Source organism: Choloepus didactylus, chromosome 15 (assembly GCF_015220235.1).
Source record: "Choloepus didactylus isolate mChoDid1 chromosome 15, mChoDid1.pri, whole genome shotgun sequence".
Classification (NCBI taxonomy): domain Eukaryota; kingdom Metazoa; phylum Chordata; class Mammalia; order Pilosa; family Megalonychidae; genus Choloepus; species Choloepus didactylus.
Window position 1 is genome coordinate 17328359 of NC_051321.1, and position 19181 is coordinate 17347539.

The 19181-nt window shown below is 41.2% G+C and overlaps 1 protein-coding gene across 7 annotated transcripts in view; it reads left to right on the top strand.

Moving 5' to 3' along the window:
* GFRA1 (GDNF family receptor alpha 1) overlaps positions 1 to 19181 on the top strand; it is a 207632-nt gene that overhangs the window by 131202 nt on the left and 57249 nt on the right. For all 7 annotated transcript variants that reach the window (XM_037804732.1, XM_037804727.1, XM_037804733.1 and 4 more), the window contains one exon: positions 18185 to 18521. In XM_037804732.1, the coding sequence (XP_037660660.1) occupies positions 18185 to 18521 (337 nt within the window). The remainder of the gene's footprint in view (positions 1 to 18184; positions 18522 to 19181) is intronic.

Below are 19181 nucleotides of genomic sequence, written 5' to 3' on the forward strand. Positions count from 1 at the left end.
TTACTGGTTGTGGGAAGACTTGGGTTCTTCTCCTGCCTCTGCCATTGGCTAGCTGTGTGGCTTCAGGTGTGTGGCTGCTTTCCCTCACTTTTAAATTAGAATATTGGGCTAGCTTATCTCTTAGGTCACATTTGGCTCTAAAATTTTATACTTCTTATTAGTTATTCTTAAAGTGTTCCAGGATTAAAACAGAAGGCAAAAGTCAAAATTTTCAAAACAACTCCTCCTCTACCAGCTCTCCACCCCCCACCACACCCCAGCCCAAACCATTTTCTTTGTTATCCATACCCAGTGAAGCCACAGTGGAAATAATCTCAACTGTTGCATCCTATGATATCCTGCATTTTGGGCAGAAAAGGCTACATGTGGTTTGTTGACACCTTTGCTGTGATCCCCAGGAAGTAAATATCAAGGGGGGAAATTTTGTGGGTAGGATTCATAAAGTACCTATTTTTAACTTTGCAGCGTTGCTTCCTCTGTTGTCTCCACTTCTAGGAAATGAGATTTCACCTCGCTCTCATTCACAGAAATGACATCTGGCACATAAAGAAAATTTTCTCTCAGTTGCTGTTGAAGGGTTTCGCAAAAAGAAGTTTGATGTGCTTGGTGAGAGGATGGCAGGTGGCAGATTTTTGTGTCATTCTTTGACATGTGCCAGCCAATGTGAAGTGACATGTGATGACAGAGTCACACTTGGCGCTAGAGATTTCTTTTGTCTTGGTAAAACAGGTAGCCTTTTTGGTGGGGACTCAGGGGTGGGGGCATAAGCCGGTCTCTCTTAGGAAAAAAGGATGTGTCACCACATACATTTTTAGGCGAGATGGTGCCCTATGAGCCACCAGCTCCGACCAGTGCCGCAGATGGCTTTGACCTTTGGTGATTGACAGCTGTCACGGGATCTGTCTTTTAATGGAATATTTCAAATACATAAATAAGTGTAAACAATAATGTAAATGTACGTACTATTACCCAAGAACCCAGCTTTATCATCTGACTTCTCTCTCTCTTTAACCCCACCCCTCTCACATACACACACACACACACACACACACACAAACCCCTTCATCCTCTAGAGGGGTGGATTTACTGTGAAGCTAACGAAGTGTAAGATTCTGTGCCCCCCCCTCCTTGCAACCTCGCTTCCAGGTCTAGGAGGGGCCCTAGCTGTGTTTATGAAATTACATGTTTCTGTAAAATTTGCAAAAGTAAGACACTGTAGCTGAAATTGGTGAAGACCACCTTCTCTTTCCACTCTGACTTTTCCTCCCTCACACATTTCCTCTTTTATCATTGGCATTGAAGAGGCCTCTGATATTTGAGGATTTGGCTAAGGGGAAGTTGAGTTGGGGATACATTTAGTTTCAGTTTAGTGGATGTTTTAGTTTTCTAGGCTGCTCAAAGCCAATTCCATGAAATAGGTCGGGTGAAACAATTGGAATTTATTTGCGTACAGTTTTGAGGCCAGGAAAATGTCCAGATCAAGGCGTCGTCAAGGCAGTGCCTTCTCCCTGAAGACTGGCTGCCGGCGATCCTCGGCTCCTGTGTCACATGGCAAGGCACGTGGTGCATCTACCGGTCTCTCCCTTTTCTTCTGGGTTTCGTTGATTTCAGCTTCTTGCTTCCGTGGCTTTCTCTCTGTGTGTCTGAATTTCACTCTCTTAAAAAAGGGCTCCAGTAGTAGGATTAAGCCCCATCCTGAATGAGGGGGTCACACATTAACTAAAGTAGCCTCATCAAAGATCCTACTTACAGTGGGTTTACACCCACAGGAATGGATTAGATTTAGGAACGTGTTTTTCTGAGGTACGTACAGCTTCAAACCACCACACTGACATATCTTGCATTCTTTATAGGTAATCAGCACAACATAACATACTACACTATGCCATTTGTTTAGAGTATCCACTAACTCGACCTGGATTTGAATGAGTAGGTTGGTCTTGGAATAATAAGATGAATATTTATGTGGCCTGGCTTGATAGGAAACACCATAAATGTTAGTGTAAACACTATGAAGACATGAATGATGTGGTAGAATTATTAAAAACACTTGCTATAACTTAGATTATTATTAGATTTTCTTATACTTTTAGATGGAGAAAATGTATCTCATCAATGGATGTAGCTTTCTAGGAAGCCATTTTCTTTTAGAAAGGCGTGGTTTCTCCAAATATGGTCTAACAGAATCACTTGAGAAGTATTTAAAAATGCAGATATCTTGGTCTCACCCCAGACCCACAGAGTCAGAGTCTATGGGACTGGGCGCCAGGCTCCTCAGCAGTTTCTTACACTCACACACACACACACACAATTAAGAACCACTGGTTTAATGGGATGTCATTCAGCCCTCCCATTCAGATGTGCTGCCAAATGGAGCAGTGACGAGGGACGTTTATGCCAGCACCCCACCTTTAGCAAAGTCATCAATACTTGCTGATCATAACACCTTAGAGTGGAGAGAACTTTGGCCTGGGATCAGAACACTTGAGTCTGATATTCCAGTCCTCTTCTGAGGATGCTGTTAACTTATCGTGTGACCTGGTGCAAGCTCCTTAGTTATCATATGTTAATTTCCCATCTGTGGCTCTTCCAGCTTGTTAGAATACAGATAAATTTGCTATATTTGTTGTAGGGGATGAGAGAGAATTAAACTAGGACAGGAAACCCCGCCAACTGTTATCTTTTTCTCTCTCCGTAAATCTAAATAACATTCAGGTAGCAGTGGCAATGTATGGAATTTTGCTATCAACTCAGAGCAGAGTGACCCTTTCAGAAATTTGGCTTGGAATCCTAGCAGTTGTCATTGCTGCTGTTTGCGGGTTGTCTTGGCTGCCTGACCAGCTGTTGACACAGACCTCCTGAGGGTGAGTCGACCCACCGTCCTACTCTAAAGACAACCAAGGCATTTTATTCAAGCCGTTCTCTTTAGAGCAGTTAGTAAGCCTTCTAGGTATCACAAAACAAAACAGAACTGACAATTCAGTTTGTTTGGGGAGATCCTTGCCCAGAATACTCCAGCTGTTTACTCTTTGCAGTAATTCAAATTGAATGAACATACACTTAGAATATATGAACCATACAACTGGTTTGAAGTAGGGATAAAGCTGGGATCATCCCCACCTCCATCCTGTAAGGCACAGTCATTATTTATTTCAGCCTGTTCAGCAGTGGCAGCAATGAAAACCCCCAAAGTATAAAATGTTTTCATCGAGTAAGGCATTAAATATATCGGCCTGTCGGAGGGGGAAGTGGACCTGGGCTTTACTGTGGCTATTGTTCAGCTCCACTAAGGCATGAAGTGGTGGATAACATTCATTTCAAGCAGTGGAAGAATAAGGCAAACTTCAGCTTTAATCTTTTCCCTGAGGAGTCTAGTCCCTGTTGGACTGTAATGAGTGGATGCACCCCATTTAACTTCAAGTAAGAGATCCATATATAATTGTTAATTTGTAGATAAATATGGGTTTTCTACCATTGATGCTTCTGATCCACACAAAGTGGTTATATTAATACTGAAACATTATTAATCAATAGTTTGCTCTTTAAAAATACATCAGTAAGACTGCCCAATTACCTTTAAGTATATATATCAAAGGGCCCAAAGCAATCTGACATATACTTGAAAGCCCATTAGAAGCCACCAGACATATTAATTAAAATTTTTTGTTACAATGAACCTTTCATTGGGCATAAAAATTTCTGCTTTGGCAACAAATAGCGACTGGTGAACTGAGAAGCTGAATGTTGCAAATGCATTTTGGGGTACAGGAACGTCATGGCAATTTTAGCCATACTGAAATCCCAGGATGATTTCATATTACTTGCATTTGGTACATAAAGGGCTTTTACTCAGGACTGTGAACTCTGAGATTCAGAGAACTTCTCTCCTGTGTGTGTGTGTGTGTGTGTGTGTGTGTGTGTGTGTGTGTGTGTGTGTTGATAGAAAGGGAAGAATTGTTATATTTTGAAATTGAGTATTACTTAAATGGTAGAGATTTCAGGTAGTGCAGGTATAACACCACTTGAAATTTTAATAAAACAAAAAGCATACAACCACAATGTGTGTAATGGTTGCAGGCAGTTGTCCGCAGTGAATAATCACACACTGCATGGTCCCTGCCCACTGAGCAGCCATTCACATTAATGGAAGGTTCTGACTTTGTACTGAGAGATAAGTAACGATGTTTTGTTTGGTCATCAAGCAGCAATAAGCTTCCCTTTCAAACTTCAGTTCTCACCACCAACAGCCCAGCCACACCTCTAGTCAAGGAAGACACACCTAACCAAACTATTTGTCAGAATGTCAGCCAACACCCACACGTGGTCCAGGAGCTCAAAAAAAAAAAAAAAAAGTCAGAGGGTCAATAGCTAAGACTTGTGTACGCTGTACCACTGCCACCCCCTGCCCCCACCCCTGGGTTCCGTGTGTTTACTTACTCATTTCAAGGAGATAGAGCATAAGCTCTTAGGGTCTGGGCATGTGATTTACAGTAATATGCTCACTAAACAAAATTTGACTACCACTAAGATGTAGAAGCCCTAAGGAGGCTGCTGTAATGGTAGTAGACTCACAGCCTCGTGCATTGCTAATTGGATACTTTGTCAGAAAGTGATGGACCTCATCACATCTAAAGGAGGCGGCCAAGAGGAGATGTACCTGAGAACCACATTTCAGCATCCCTTACCTCCATGGCTCCTTTCAGGGTAGACTCTCCCGCCATTCCCAGCCTGTGTCTCCCTGGGCCTTACCCAGCACGAGGCCTCCACTGAGAATAGTGTGAGGTGTAACCGATAGTCATTCAACACAAGTGGAATCTTTAGGTGAACATTAGTCACTGTTTTAGACACGTTAGCTTCAAGTGGAAGCAGTCAATTATAGACTAGAGATTTTATGGTTACATTATTACCATCAGACTCTTAGGTTTTCAGCAGCAGCATTCTGTTTGATCGATCTGGGCCAGGGCATTGATGGATAGCTTTGTTCTTCAGATGTCAAATATGTGGGACTTTTGTACTTTATGTATTTACTGACACACTAATTTCCTGCAGATACCTTTTCCACCTTCTGCAGTGTTCGGTTTTAGCAAGTGAGTGTGATCCCTTTCCTACAAGACTGTGTGGGGCTTGTAATTACATTCAGAGTTTCCTTTCTGTTCTCTCTCAAAATGCAGAAGCACTCCTGAGTTATTGGCACTTGATAGAGTGCACAAAGAGGACCTCGTGTTCATGTCAAAAAAAGAGATTTAGATGTTTGCTTCTTTTTTTTTTTTTCCTGGCACACAGACACCAGATCAGCAATAAATTCCCCCATTTCAGGGTATATGTTAGATTTCCAAACTTTGGCTCTCTGTTACTGTGCTATTTGGCTTATCTTTCCTAAAGCCACACTTAAGTTTCAGGTTCTTACAAATGTATTCCTAAGCCAAAATCTCTGGATTGCATAAAACCTCCACTACTATCACCATGACAACCCCAAACTTCATTAAATATGGTCCCACTGATGGTATTTAACAGAATATCTCACGTGAAATACTTGAAGGACTTGACTTGAGGGGATGGGTTTCCTTTCAAGAAAACTAAGAACTCTTAAGTCTGGCAGTGAATAGCATCTGTTCCCCACAATAAATAAAATCCAAACTTTGTGAAATTGTTTCCCACCAAAAAGCCAACTGGACTTCCTTTTTTTTTTTTTTTTTTTTAATTCAAGCAGTACCTCGAGGGCACGTTGAATCCCATGGGGATGCTAGCTTCCTTACTGAATTAAACCAGTCCCCACTTCCACCTCCATGTTTCTGCGTTAGGAACCATATTTCTGTTGTATTGTCTACCTTAGGCACTTCCACGGTTCTCTGGGGACAGTTCATTAGCTAATGCCACAGAGAGGAAACTGTCCAGTCTTCCCTGATAATAGCGGGCAGCCCTAGCCTAGGCACATCAGGGCACATTCTCAGGGTCCATTCATTTCTCACTTTTTAAGGTCAGAAGGTAAAAGGCTAATACCTGTGTTTGGCAGTATCATGGTAAGACTGCTAAGTCACAGAGATACAAGGTCTGGCTCCTTGTGATTCTTCCTGTGTCTTAAAGCAGGATTTTCTGCAACACAGAGCCTCTCCATTAGTGCTGGGGTGTTCGGGGACCCAGGCCATCCCCTTACAAGGCAGAAATTCACTGCTGCTTTTCACCCCTCCATCCCTTCCCAACCAAAGTGCAGCCTGGCAGGACAATAAAACAAACAAACAAACACACCTTTCTCAGTTCTGTTGACCTTGAATGCCCTTGGCCAAAGGACAACTCCTGTCGACCTGAACCCTGGCCCTGGTGCAGAATGTCACCCTGATCTCTCCAAGTAAGGCTGACCCCAGCACTCACAGTCACACGTCAGCCTCACCCAGGGCTAAATGTAGCTGTTCAAGTATCTGCTTCTCAAAAAAATTGGCTAGTGTGCAAGTCCAAATTTCTATCAGAAAAAGCACACTTTGAAGATTGAGGGAGTTTTGGGGTGGAACATGTGCATTTTGGCCTAAATTAGGCCTGCCTTTTTGCTGTGCAAATTGTTAGGTGGGATTATCAGGCTCTAGGTGCTGGGACTGATCTCACTGAAACCCAGGGTTCCTAATTTATGGGGTACCCGTGCACATCAGGGACACAACATCCCCTTGACTGACACGCTTGTGCGACCAGCTGAGGAAAGTCAGATTCCAGAAGCAGCCCCAAAGTGCTGGGTTCTCCCCTGCCTCTAGACCTTCCTCAGCAGAGTCATCCGCGAACCGGAGCCAGGAGAGAGTGTCTCCGCTGAGGGGGCTGGGTGCCCGAGGCACCAGAAGGACAGAGCCACGTTTACTCCGCAATTCCTGCGGGAGCCTCAAGTGCGGATTATGACCAATGGAGGTCCCGACTAAGGAATTTTAATGTAAAAATTCTGGGATTTTAACTTAATCCTTGATGTAATTCTTCGAATGGGGAAATAACAAGTTATACCAGGGCTCAAATGTGGGAATGCATTTGGAACCAATTTAAAGCTAGAAATGAAATGAGCAGAAAGACTTGCCAACGCACCATTAAAATAAACCATGAAAGCTCAGTGAGGCATGTCCATGGGGGGCACGCACCCCCTTTCTGTTGCCTTCTTCCTCCCGCACCCATAGGAGACTGGGAGGGGTCCTACTATTCTGCTTTGTTTTAGCCCATCTTGGAAATCTATGTGCTAGGGCCACCTGATAAATCTAGTCTGGACTTAGAAGTTACACCGGAAACATGGGCAAAGAAAATGCTATGGAATGAGGGCTGTATGAGCTTCCCACTAGACGGCAACTCCTAAGGACTGAGTTCATGAGAATTTGAACAGAATGCCAGGATTTATTTTAAAAAAAACAAAAAAAGTGGGGGTCAGGAGTACTAAAACTGAGGGGTTTAACCTACCAAAGATCAGCAAATTCCAAGTCTGATCATAAGTACCTGAGAGTTTTTAAAAATTATCGGAGATTCTCAGTGGGTGTTGTGGAACCCAGGAATCTGTTGTTGTTTTCTGTTTGTTTTTTTAATGTTTGTTCTCCAGGGCCTTCTGTTGCTACCGCTTGAAGGAACCAACTTTTCAAACACTTACAACCTGTTTGTATAAAAGCAAAATAATGTTCTATTCTTCATGAAAATAGGTCACCTAAAAGCCCTTAACCAAACGAAATTTTATTAACCCGGTTTGACCGGCAGCACCTTCTTGAATGAAGCAAAATATCATTGAACTATCATTATAAATTTAATATACATTATTTATATATTTCTGTCTATTTATGACATAATATGTATTATACATATTACATATATATGTATATATTCCTGAGTTCACACCTAATTAAAATTAACATTCCTTGTTCCCTCCCCCCAATCTTCTGGAATATGGCTATACTTATTCTAGACATTCAGCCCAGCCACCAGCTAGGGGCTCTCTCTCCCTGAAAGTGGTCTAAGCTTTTGGCTACTGTCTTTGGAGAATGTGCACTCTGTAAATGCAAAGCGCTGCCATTGTTATTCACACAGTTTTTGTTTATCTTCCCAAAGGAAACAATTGAGCTGTAGCAGATGAGTGATGGTTGCAGAGCTGTGGCTAAGGTAAAAGCCACTGCAGGTGGAGCGGCTTAATGGGGTATTAATTGGGAAGCAGGTGAAGGCAAATAGGTATCCCAGCAGGTATGTAAATAGGCTCATGGGAGGAAAAGCATTGAATTTTATGCTCTTTAGCTAAAAATAAAGACTTGATATTTAGCTTATCTTTGCTGAAATCTGCACTGTGAGGGCCCTGACAACCACCAACATCATCAATGATTCATTATTATCTCAGCGTCATCCAGGCTACTTAATAGGTTTTCAGCCTCTTCACTTTTCATTGTTTCAGCTGATTCTTTGGCTTTAGAATCCATACTTTTCATCTCTCTATGATACTGGAGACCAGAACAATTTTGGTAGATTGAGTAGGAGAAGTGGCATCCAGGCCTCCCGTCTTCCAAGTGGCTTCCTTTTGTGCCATCCAGTTGGAGAACACAGCAAATGCCATGTGACTGTGGACAATGAGCTACCAAGAACATATACAGCCAAGTGAATATTGTCCTTTGAAAAGCAAAACACATATACCAATGCCAGTTTTGGCTCACACCCCTTTCAGGAAAACCACTTCAGTGATTATTTTCAGAACAGATTTATAAGTCACCCATACAAAAAACTCCTTACGTATATTCACCCCTTATTTTATATCTCAAAGCATTGACCCAAAGCATCACCTACTTCATTCACCATGCTTGATGCTAAATAGCATTTGGATTCACTGTTGTTCAGGGTATTCCAAAGAACATGTCTCAGGCTCCCAGGGAAGAGTTCCATGAAATGGCCTGAGTGCTGGCAGCCTCCTTGGAGTGGGTGTCCAGCATCCCAAAGCAATGACTTTGCAAAGCACACACTTAGATATTCCTAAGTTTGGGTGTGCTATTTCAAAAGCTCAGGCACATTAAGGATGCCTTTTTATTTAATGGTATCTTAGAAAATACTAAAAAACAAACCACTCCATATCCCCCTTTCAATTAGTCCTCTCCCATGGCAATATGGTGGTGGGAAAGTGGGGGGTGGGGAGGACTCTGATTCTTCATCACTTGCTGGGTCCACGCTTGTTGTTTCCTCTGGGGAGAGTGAGCACTGGTTTTGAAGACTAATTTAATCTTTTACCATTGAAATGGCTAAATATAAGTGGAGGTATAGTTTCTACCCCATAAAATGAATTAGGTTTATATTATCATGCAGATCTTTTCTGTAGTTGAAGTGCTCATTAATTTTACTCCTAATGAGATGTTAGCAATTAAATACCTTTAATTAACGAATATCAGACAAAAGCAAGGGCTGCTCACTGTGTGTTCATAAAAATAGGGAAAATGTTTGTAGATCTCATTGTGTATTTTGTCTATAAAAGGACCATGAATCTGAGCTCCTAGGGATCAAGTGTTCTGGTCTAGAAAAAGTCATTAAAAGATTTTGCTTTTCGGAAATTAAAGGACTAGGCATTTTTTGGAAGTTATAAACATTATCTGAGATTGGAAAAAAAAAATACCCATAACTGAGAGGCAGTCCTACATGTAATAGCAAATTTCATGGTTGAAGATGCGACAGGATTGAGTACAATTAATAGATCCGAAGCAGTCGAGTTCTGGGGTAGACCCTGAACACATAATTAGATTATTAAAAATGGCCTGTCTTAGGCCGACTATTACTAAATTGAAATCCAATTACGGCTTTATGATTTTGCTGAAAAATATTTAGCTGTTTTACTGGAGTCCTTGTAGATGATCATTTCCTCTTTGCATTAGCATTCGCACATGTCACAATACATTTTCCAAACAAATCTGGCCTCAATTATCTCCAAATCAATCTTACATTAGATAAAATATATTTTAATGAGTGTTTTATGTCTAATATCATAATTGTGCCTCTCCATACTTGACGAATGAAAAGATGGCGTTGGAAGACTTTGCAAAATATCTTTTTAATGGGAGGCATGCATATTTTAGAAATAAATAAAGTGTGCCATCTTATTATATGGAAAAGACATTACGCTCAAATATGTGCTTGGGTGTGTTGCAAGACAAACTTGGTTCAGTTTTCCGTAATTGCATTGGAACTGTAATAAAGCAGTTGTTTGCAGAGAGATGGGCTCAGAAATTTCATGCACTCCTGCAGTGTGGATTTAAATGCTAAGTTAAATATTTATGAACCTGAGATTTTTATAATTGATCATTGTATGATTTATACACAGTAATTATAATTAGGTTGAAAGAGATTCTAAAAAGCCAGTTTCCTGGTAGCCAAGGCCATTAAATAACACTAAGCTGCCAAAGCAAAAATTAGGTGGGAACCCAGCCACCAAGTTCTGAGTGCCTGTCTCCATATCCGATGTACAATGAGACCAGCCAGGCATCTTCACCTGGCTGCCTATAGGGGCCTCGAATCCTGCATCACCTGTCGTCGTTTTTCATGCCTTTGTTTTAAACCTAGTTGAACATAAACAAGTATAAAACTTCAGAGATCCAATGTCTAACAAAAGGAAAAGGTGAAGGAGGTTGGAAAGGTTAATTAAAAATGTAATGATCCCATTTGCTGAGACATCACTATTAATCACTGTGCAGTGGCAAGCGTGTGATTTGCACAGCACTTACAGGAGACATCTAATTTTTTAAGGTATGGGGTGGCCCCAACAGTGTGTGTATTAAGGAAATGGAAGCTCTAAAAGATGAGGCTAGCCCATGACTTGCGGTTAACATCGGGAACTGTCTTTAGTAGACAAATGGATTCTTTTCAAATTCACTGGGATTCAAAGTAATTCAGTCACTTGTGAACCCCAGAGGAAACTGGGATAAGACTTGAAGCTTTAATGTAGTTGTGTAAGGTATGAAAAAAAAAACGAGAGTAGGAGGAAATTCATCATCTTGTAATACGATATGTCTGAAACGGTGTGTGAATGACAAAATGGGTTCCAAAGAACCTACATGTGCTTTTTAAATGTAATTTTTTAGCACCCCAGCTGGAAAAGGCCAAACTCTTGAAAGATTGATTGCAAGGGTCACAACCTTGTGTGATCAGATTTGCCACCTGATCCACGTGGGCATCAGAAAGACCAGACTGTAAATGTGAGTTTCCAGAAAAACCTGCCATCTCCCCTGAAGACCTTGGAGGGTTTCACCCATTTTTTATTGCTGGGATTACATGTTAGAGGAGCCTATTAGAAGACGATCGGTAGTTTGCTAACATGGTAATTAATCAAGTCAGAAAGAAAGAGGAAACAAGTTGTGAATTCAATTCTATAGCCCTGAAAAGAAAGGCGGAAAGACTCCCGGAAATTGGCAAGCTTTTGTACACAATGTTCTTGCACTATGTCTTGTGAACTTTCTGCTTAGTAACTCACATCTCATGCAAGCCACGCAGATTTAATATATTTACTGTTTTCTTCTACCTCATAATCTATAGAAATGGATTTCTAGTTGCATGCATCTGTGTTTCATTCTGAATTATTTCAACTGGTTAGCCGGCCTTGGCATTTGCCAATAATGGTGGCATTTTCTAACTATAAATAATGAGGGGCTGCCGGCCGCAGTGATAGCCTCTTTGATTTGGGACAGAGTGAGGACTGTATTGGGGATAAAGGCAGTTCCTTGCCCCAGAGGAATTTAGACTATGAAAGCTTCACCCAGGGCATAACTCATCCCTGACATCTCCATGTCTGCCTGTGTTGGATGGACCTTTTCCATTGGCTCTGCCTGCAGGTTTGGATTAAAATCATTGGTCCATGTCTTCTTGAAGCAGCACACAGCCCACAGGCCAGTGCCTTCAAGTGGGTAAACCTCTGGCTGAGGCTTTACATTAAGTTTCATCCTAAATACTTGAAGTTATAATCAGAAAAGGCAAATGATAGTGTAAGCACCGAATCAGAAAACCGTAAAGTATGAAGGAAATGTAGTTACATTATCTCACAAATGGGGAAACTGAGGCCCACAGGGTGAAAGCTGACTTGTACAGATACGCAGATGATGGGACTAAATTTAAAACCTTAATCCCCCTGATCCTAATTCGTTGCTCCTTCAGCCGCCTCTGACTCTGTTTATTCCATATTCTGGGATCTGGCCCCTGGGGTTCTACCTCCCATGCCCAGGAAAACAGAAAACATGTCACAATCAGATGTGATCACAGCCAGAGAGGCTTCAAATGATAAAGAAAGCAGCAGGATATTCAGTGTGTAACCTGCAAAGTAACGACGTGGTTATATCTAACTTTGAAACGAGAAGCTGGCTAAATGAAATTCTCCGTAGTGTGATCCTGGTGCTGATGCTAGAGAGGAGAGCATGAGTCAAGACACACTTCTGCCTTCCCTCCAAGAAGAAAGGATTTCTAGTAAACAGCCTTCCTTCTGAGAGTGCTTCCCATTCAGACAGCATCCCAGACATCATTCTACCAAGTTAAAGAATGAGTAACAGCAGATGGAGGGAGAGATTAGAGGGGGAGGGGAGGGAGAGCAGCATTTTCATGCACAGCTCTAAAATGAACTGGGGCTAGGATGGCACTAAAGAGTTATGGCAAAGCTGTTCAGAAGCCTTCCCACACAGGCAAGCAAGGGCTTGTGCCCAAAGTGTAATACAGGCGCACACCTGCTGGTGGGCGCAGCGCCTGAGTGGAAGGAGGATTGGGTGTGGCTCGAGTGGTTTATGTAGGTTCCTTCTCCCCTTCCCTCCTTCACCCCTTCGAGTCAGCAAGGGAGCAAGGTGGCCTTGTTTTTGTGCACTGAGAGATGCATTTAATAGATGTGTGGAATCAGTCTAACTACCAGGTGAAAAATCAACTCTAACTTAAACATCTTGTAATTTCAGCAGGGCTTCTTGGACTTCTTTGCAGCAGGATATGCAGCTTTGGAGCCAGAGAGAGTTGGAGGGGGCTTTGTGAGGGGACTGAGGAGGGAAGCAAAAGAGGAGCCTACGAGTTGCCAATGCTGTGTGTAATTGTCCATGTGAAACTCCGTTTTTAAAACAGCAATAATATGGGTATACGTGAAAATATTTTTTCCAATATTTTATTATGAACATTGTCGAACATACAGAAAAGTGGAAAAAACTCTACATTGAACCCATATTCCCACCACCTAGAGTCTACCATTAGCATTTGAATGCCTTATCACTTATCTGTCCATTTATCAACTATCTATCCATTTATCCATCCCTCTGTTTATCTGTTAATCCATTTAAGTTTTCTTATGCGCATCTTAGTAAATTACTACATAGGTATACTTTCCTTAAATACTTCAGCATGCAAATCATTAACCAGTGTTCCATATTTGTTTACAATTTTTTCCTTTGGAGGTAAATTTTACATACGCCTATGTAAGTATACCATTCTCTGAGTTTTGGCAAATACTTGCACCTGTGCAACGCAAACCTTCAGCAAGAAGAGAACATTATCGTCACTCCAGAAAGTCCCCTCTTATAGTTTCCCAGCCAGTCCCCACCCCCAATCCCTTATAAGCAACTACTGTTCTGATTTTTTTCATCATAAATTAGTTTTTCCTATTCTAGAACTCCACATATATGGAATCATATGGTGCATACTCTCTTTTATTTTGAGAAAGGCTTTTTTTTTCACTCAACATAATGCTTTTGAGTTCATCCATACTATTGTGTGTAACAGGAGTTCATCTGCTTTTATTGCTGAGTGGTATCGCTTTGTGTAGGAGGACCCAGCTTACCTGTAGATGCATATGTGGGCTGTTTTTGGTTTGGGGCCATTGTCAATATGGCTGATACGACATTCTTGCATGAGTCTTCTTATTCATATATGTTCTCATTTCTTTTGGGTAAATACCTAGGACTGGACTTCTTTGTCATAGGGTAGGTATATGTGTACTTTTATAAGATACTGACAGACATTTTTCCCAAAGTGGTTGGATCATTTTACATTCCCATCAACAGTATGAGGAATCCAGGAGCTCCACATCCTTGTCTTTGGTGTTATCTGTCTTTAATTTTAACCATTGTGGTTCTTGTGTACCAGTATCTCATTGTGATTTTAATTTTTGTTTCTTTGATAAGGTTGTTCAGTGTGCTTACTGATCATTCATATATCTTCTTTTACAAGTATCTGTTCAAATATTTGGCCTGTTTTTATATTGCTTTTCTCTTTTATTATTGAGTTTTAGGTATTCTCTCTATATTTTAGGTCCCAGTCCTTTGTCGTATACATGTTTTGCAAATATTTTCTCCTAGTCTGTGGTTTGTCTTTTCATTTTCTTAACTGTCTTTTGATGAGCAGAAGTTTTTATTTTGATGAAATCGACCTTACCAATTTTTCTTTTATGGTTATCGCTTTCTATGTCCTAAGAAACCTTTGCTTACCCCCCCAAATTCTCTTATATTTTCTTCTAAAAATGTTATGATTTTAGATTTTATGTTTATGTCTGTGATACATCTTATAGTAATTTTTGTAGATGGGGTGAAGTAAAGGTTGAGGTTTATTTTTTTCGACATTGTTATTTAGTGATTCTGGCCTTGTTTGTTGAAAAGACTTTTTTTCCCATTGGCTTGTCGTAGCACCTTTATCAAAAATCAAATGGCTATATATGTGTGTGTGTGTTTCTGAGTTCTGTCTTCTCTTTTATTGTTCAGTTTTTCTATGCCTATGCCATACTACCCTATCTTGACAACTACGTCTTTACAGAAAGCCTGAAGTCAGTTAGCAAGTCCTTCAACTTTGTTGTTTTTTCAAATTGCTCTGGCTGTTCTTTTTTTTTGCGGGGGGATAATTGACATCTCAAAAATTTTGAGTCTTCCAATCCATGAACATGGTATGTACCCTGTTTAGTTTTATTTAATTGTTCTCTGTAATGTTTTGTAGTTTTCAGTGTAGAGGTCTTGCATGTATTTTGTTAAATTGATTCCTAAATGGTTTATGTTTTTGTGGTGCTATTGTAAGTAGAATCATGGCTGTAAATATCAATTTCTAAATTTTTTTTTGTTGAATTTTGTATAATCTTGTGTCTTTTGCGACCTTGCTAAATTCACTTATTAGTTCTGGTAGTTGTTTTGTATATTCCTTGGGAATTTTCAAGCCATCTTAAAATAGATAGTTTTATGTATTCCTTGTCAATCTTTATGCCTTTTATTTCCTTCCATTGCTTTATTGCAATGGCTCAGACCTCTATTACAGTGTTGACTACAAGTAGTAAGAATGGACATCCTTCTTTTGATCTTAGGGGGAAACAGTCAATATTTCACCATAAAATATGATTTTAGCTTTAGGGTTTTCATAGATGTACTTTATCAGATTGAGCAAGTTCTTTTCTATTCCTAGTTTTCTAAGAGTTTTAATCATGATTGTGTGTTGAAAGTTGTTGAATGTTTTTTCTTTGTTTATTAGAAAATCATATTGTTTTCCCCCTGTATTCTATTAATATGGTAAAGTGCATCAATTTTTAAATGTCAATCCAACCTTTGCATCTATATTCATGAATAATAATGGTCTGTAATTTTCTGGTATTTGGGTTATACTGGTCTCATATATCAAGTTGCAAAGGGTCATGTGAATGTCTTGGTGAATGGGAGTCAGAAACAAAATGGAAGCTGACACTGATTTGTGAGGTGGGAATGAATTAATAATTTTTACCTTTCAGAATGTGCCAGGTTGTGCAGAGAGTTATATATTGATGAAAGTGAAATCAGCACAAAGCAAGGCTATGTCACAGCCATTGGTTAAAGGGTAAACTTGGAGCAGTTGGTTGGGACCCTGTTCCCACTTAATACAAAGCCTTTCCTTTAAAATATTTTTATTTATTTATTTTCTAATATTAATAAGAAATACTTGATTACTAGCTTATATAGTTTTAACAACTTTAAAAGAAAACTATCATTATTAGTACAAAGAACGTACCCTGGCCAATTTTTTAAAAATTTTCTGTATTTTATGGACTACTGTCAGAGAGAGAGAGGGAAAAAATTCCTGGACATCATGTGTTGACTTTTATTGTTTTTATTATAATGTTATTTGACATTTATAAACAAAACTATAAGCTCATATTCTGTTTTTATAAAACTATAAAAGCAGCATACATAAATTAACTATGAACAAAACTTTGAAAACAATGAAATGTAATTTAGTAACATTAATTTAATGAAAAGGATGGTATTGTTTTGCTGAAACTAAATCGGAATGTATTACTCTGCTTCCGCTCAGATACTTTTGAATTTGGCAAGCCTGTATTACTGGATGGCATGCGATTGACTTAGTTTGCCTGCCATTTTCCTCCATTTGCACTAACATCAAGTATTTGTTCATCTATTACTGTCTATATCATTTAAGTCCACCTCTGTTTCTCTATTCTTTCTTTTTAACCAGGAATTATAAAGTACCACTTGACATCAATGCAAGTGTAAATTCAGGTAGTGAAATTTTGTACCAAAACCCAGCCTCAAGATGCTAATCCGGATGATCCAGAATATGACCATATTCATTTACTTTAGATTCTCATCTAAATGAAAATGCACAATTTAGGAATCTGCTAAAGAACCGTAAACCTTCAAGAATGGAAATCACTGCCCTAGCAACATCAGACGTCTCAGAAGTGGAGAAGCCTAGGGGGTTATCAAAGCCTGGACCCCCACTTCAGGGCCCGTGGCCATCATCTTCACCCTCAAGTCTTGAGGAGCCTGAGCATGAAGTCAATAGGGTGATGGGAAAGTAGTACCAGGTGTGCTTGTCAAACCAGCAGGGAGGTGTGGGCGGCTGCTCGGTTTCTGCACTGATCGCCTGAGAAGGGCTTGCGTGTTGTGGTTATTGCCTTCGACGTTAAATTTGTGAGACTCAGGTGTCGTAGGCAGAAACACGAACCTAGGGCATGACAAAATATTGCTTATGGTGCCAGGGTATAATTTTATCATTTCAGATGTTTGCACATTGAATTTTTTAAAAGCAAGGTGCATCTTCAGTAGACCAGGGAGAATTTTCTTTTCCTGAAGTGTTGGTTTCGCTTTGTGTGCCCTTCAAACCTATATACTAAATGCACTGCCTCATCCTTCAGTTCCGCCCAGTCCACCCGTGCTTCCCCCTCTCTTGTCAATCCTCCTGTAATTGCTTGGAGGCCTTCCTGGTCCCCCTCTACGGGGGGCACACAGGCAGAATCAAAGGGAGTCACAAATCCACGGAGGGGCTGAGGCCTGTGTAGGAACTCGCTGGGGTGGTGCTTGTCTGCCACGTCCCTGCCATCTCCTGAGGGTCACTGGCACACCTAATTATCATTCTTTCAGGGATCACCTTATAACTTGGCTCTGGAAGGATTTTCCATCACTTCTGATTCCTCTGAGAGCCTGAGAACAGAGGGGCTGGGCAGAAGGCAGCCTAGGTTTTGTAAAATTCCTAAAGCCTATGGCTTTTATTTAAGATCACTGAAATTCTATCCAGAATACTAGCTGAATTTTTTAAATCTGAAGCCTCACGACTTGTTGAGCCCACATTTTGTATGTGGTGTGTTAAATGGGAATTGAGGTTTGCAAATTTCTGTGTAATGTATTCTTGTTTTCTTCCAATGGCCTGTGAGCTAGAACTTAAATACAGCTTCATTGTAGTTGCTTCTTCCTGTTTAGAGAGACTGGCATAATATTTTGTCTTCTGGGCTCAAATAACCATGTAATTACTCTGTAATCATATAGTAATTCGCATGCACTATATGCATTTATTACATAATTATATTCCTAGAGGATTGCATGGTAATTATACTTGGATTCAGCATATCATTTTATATACTGTATAATGAACAAGTATATAATTTGTTGCTTTTCCCTTTTATCCCACTTTCAGTTTACAAACCAGGAGCTGGAAACTTACTCTCCTGTTGCCCCATATGCACGTAGTCAGGCAGGTGCCTGAGCTCCCTTTGCCTCACTCAATTCCTCCTAATACAAAAGAATACTAGCAGCTTGGGTGCTGCCCTGGATCCCAGCCTTTGCACTACTAATGCTTTCTCCTTCTCATGAACTTGTTATTAGCCTCAGAACAGAGAGTTGATTATCTGTCCCAGCATTGCCAGGTAAATGGCGAGATCTCAGTTAAAGCCAAGTTGGCGTGAGCAGACCCGGAGCCTGCGCCTGGTGATCACGGCTGCCTTTCTCTCCTTTTGCAGTGGAGCACATCCCCAAAGGCAACAACTGCCTGGACGCTGCCAAGGCCTGCAACCTCGACGACACGTGCAAGAAGTACAGGTCTGCGTACATCACTCCATGTACCAGCAGCATGTCCAACGACGTCTGCAACCGACGCAAGTGCCACAAGGCCCTCCGGCAGTTCTTTGACAAGGTCCCCGCCAAGCACAGCTACGGGATGCTGTTCTGCTCCTGCAGGGACGTTGCCTGCACGGAGCGCAGGCGGCAGACCATCGTGCCCGTGTGCTCCTATGAAGAGAGAGAGAAGCCCAACTGTTTGAACTTGCAGGACTCCTGCAAGACGAATTACATCTGCAGGTAAGTGGGAGCCCGGCAGAGGGGTGATTAATGAGGTGGCGGGGAGAACCTTCGCCACTGCTTCAGTTGCCAAGCACCGGTTTTCTGTATTTCTACCAGGGGAGAGGGGAGAGGGGGAGGGCCGCTGATTTGGATGGATTGGCAAAAGCTGACCTCTGCATTTGCCACACGGTCCTGCAGAAATGGTTCTGGCCCTCATGCGGAGGAAGGTCCCAGCCTTTAACACGGAGGATGCTTTGGGCAGTGCTGGGAGGAAATAAAAGATGACTGCACTTAGTAAGCCTAGAGCATCACCTGAGGCGAGGTGAGCTGGAAGGCAGGTGCCCCCTTCTCACGCCCTGAGTGGCTGGCAGTGGTTGCCAGGGGGTAAATCAAGAGAGGAGTTGGCTGGAGATACGGAGGTTCATGACCACAGCAGGGAGCTGTGTGCAGCCCTGCCGAGGAGAACTTTGAGCATCCTAGGTCTCTTCTGGCTAAGAAGAATGGGTACCTTCCCACTCAGCCATGCTTCCAGGTAACTCAGCATCCATCAGAAACCCTGCAGAGCCACGACTGTGCTGTTAAAAACATTACTTCCTTTTTCTTTTTGGCCATTTATTGAATTATTTTAATGTTGGAAGTAGTCCATGAATACATTCTCTGTGTAAAAAAAAATAAGCA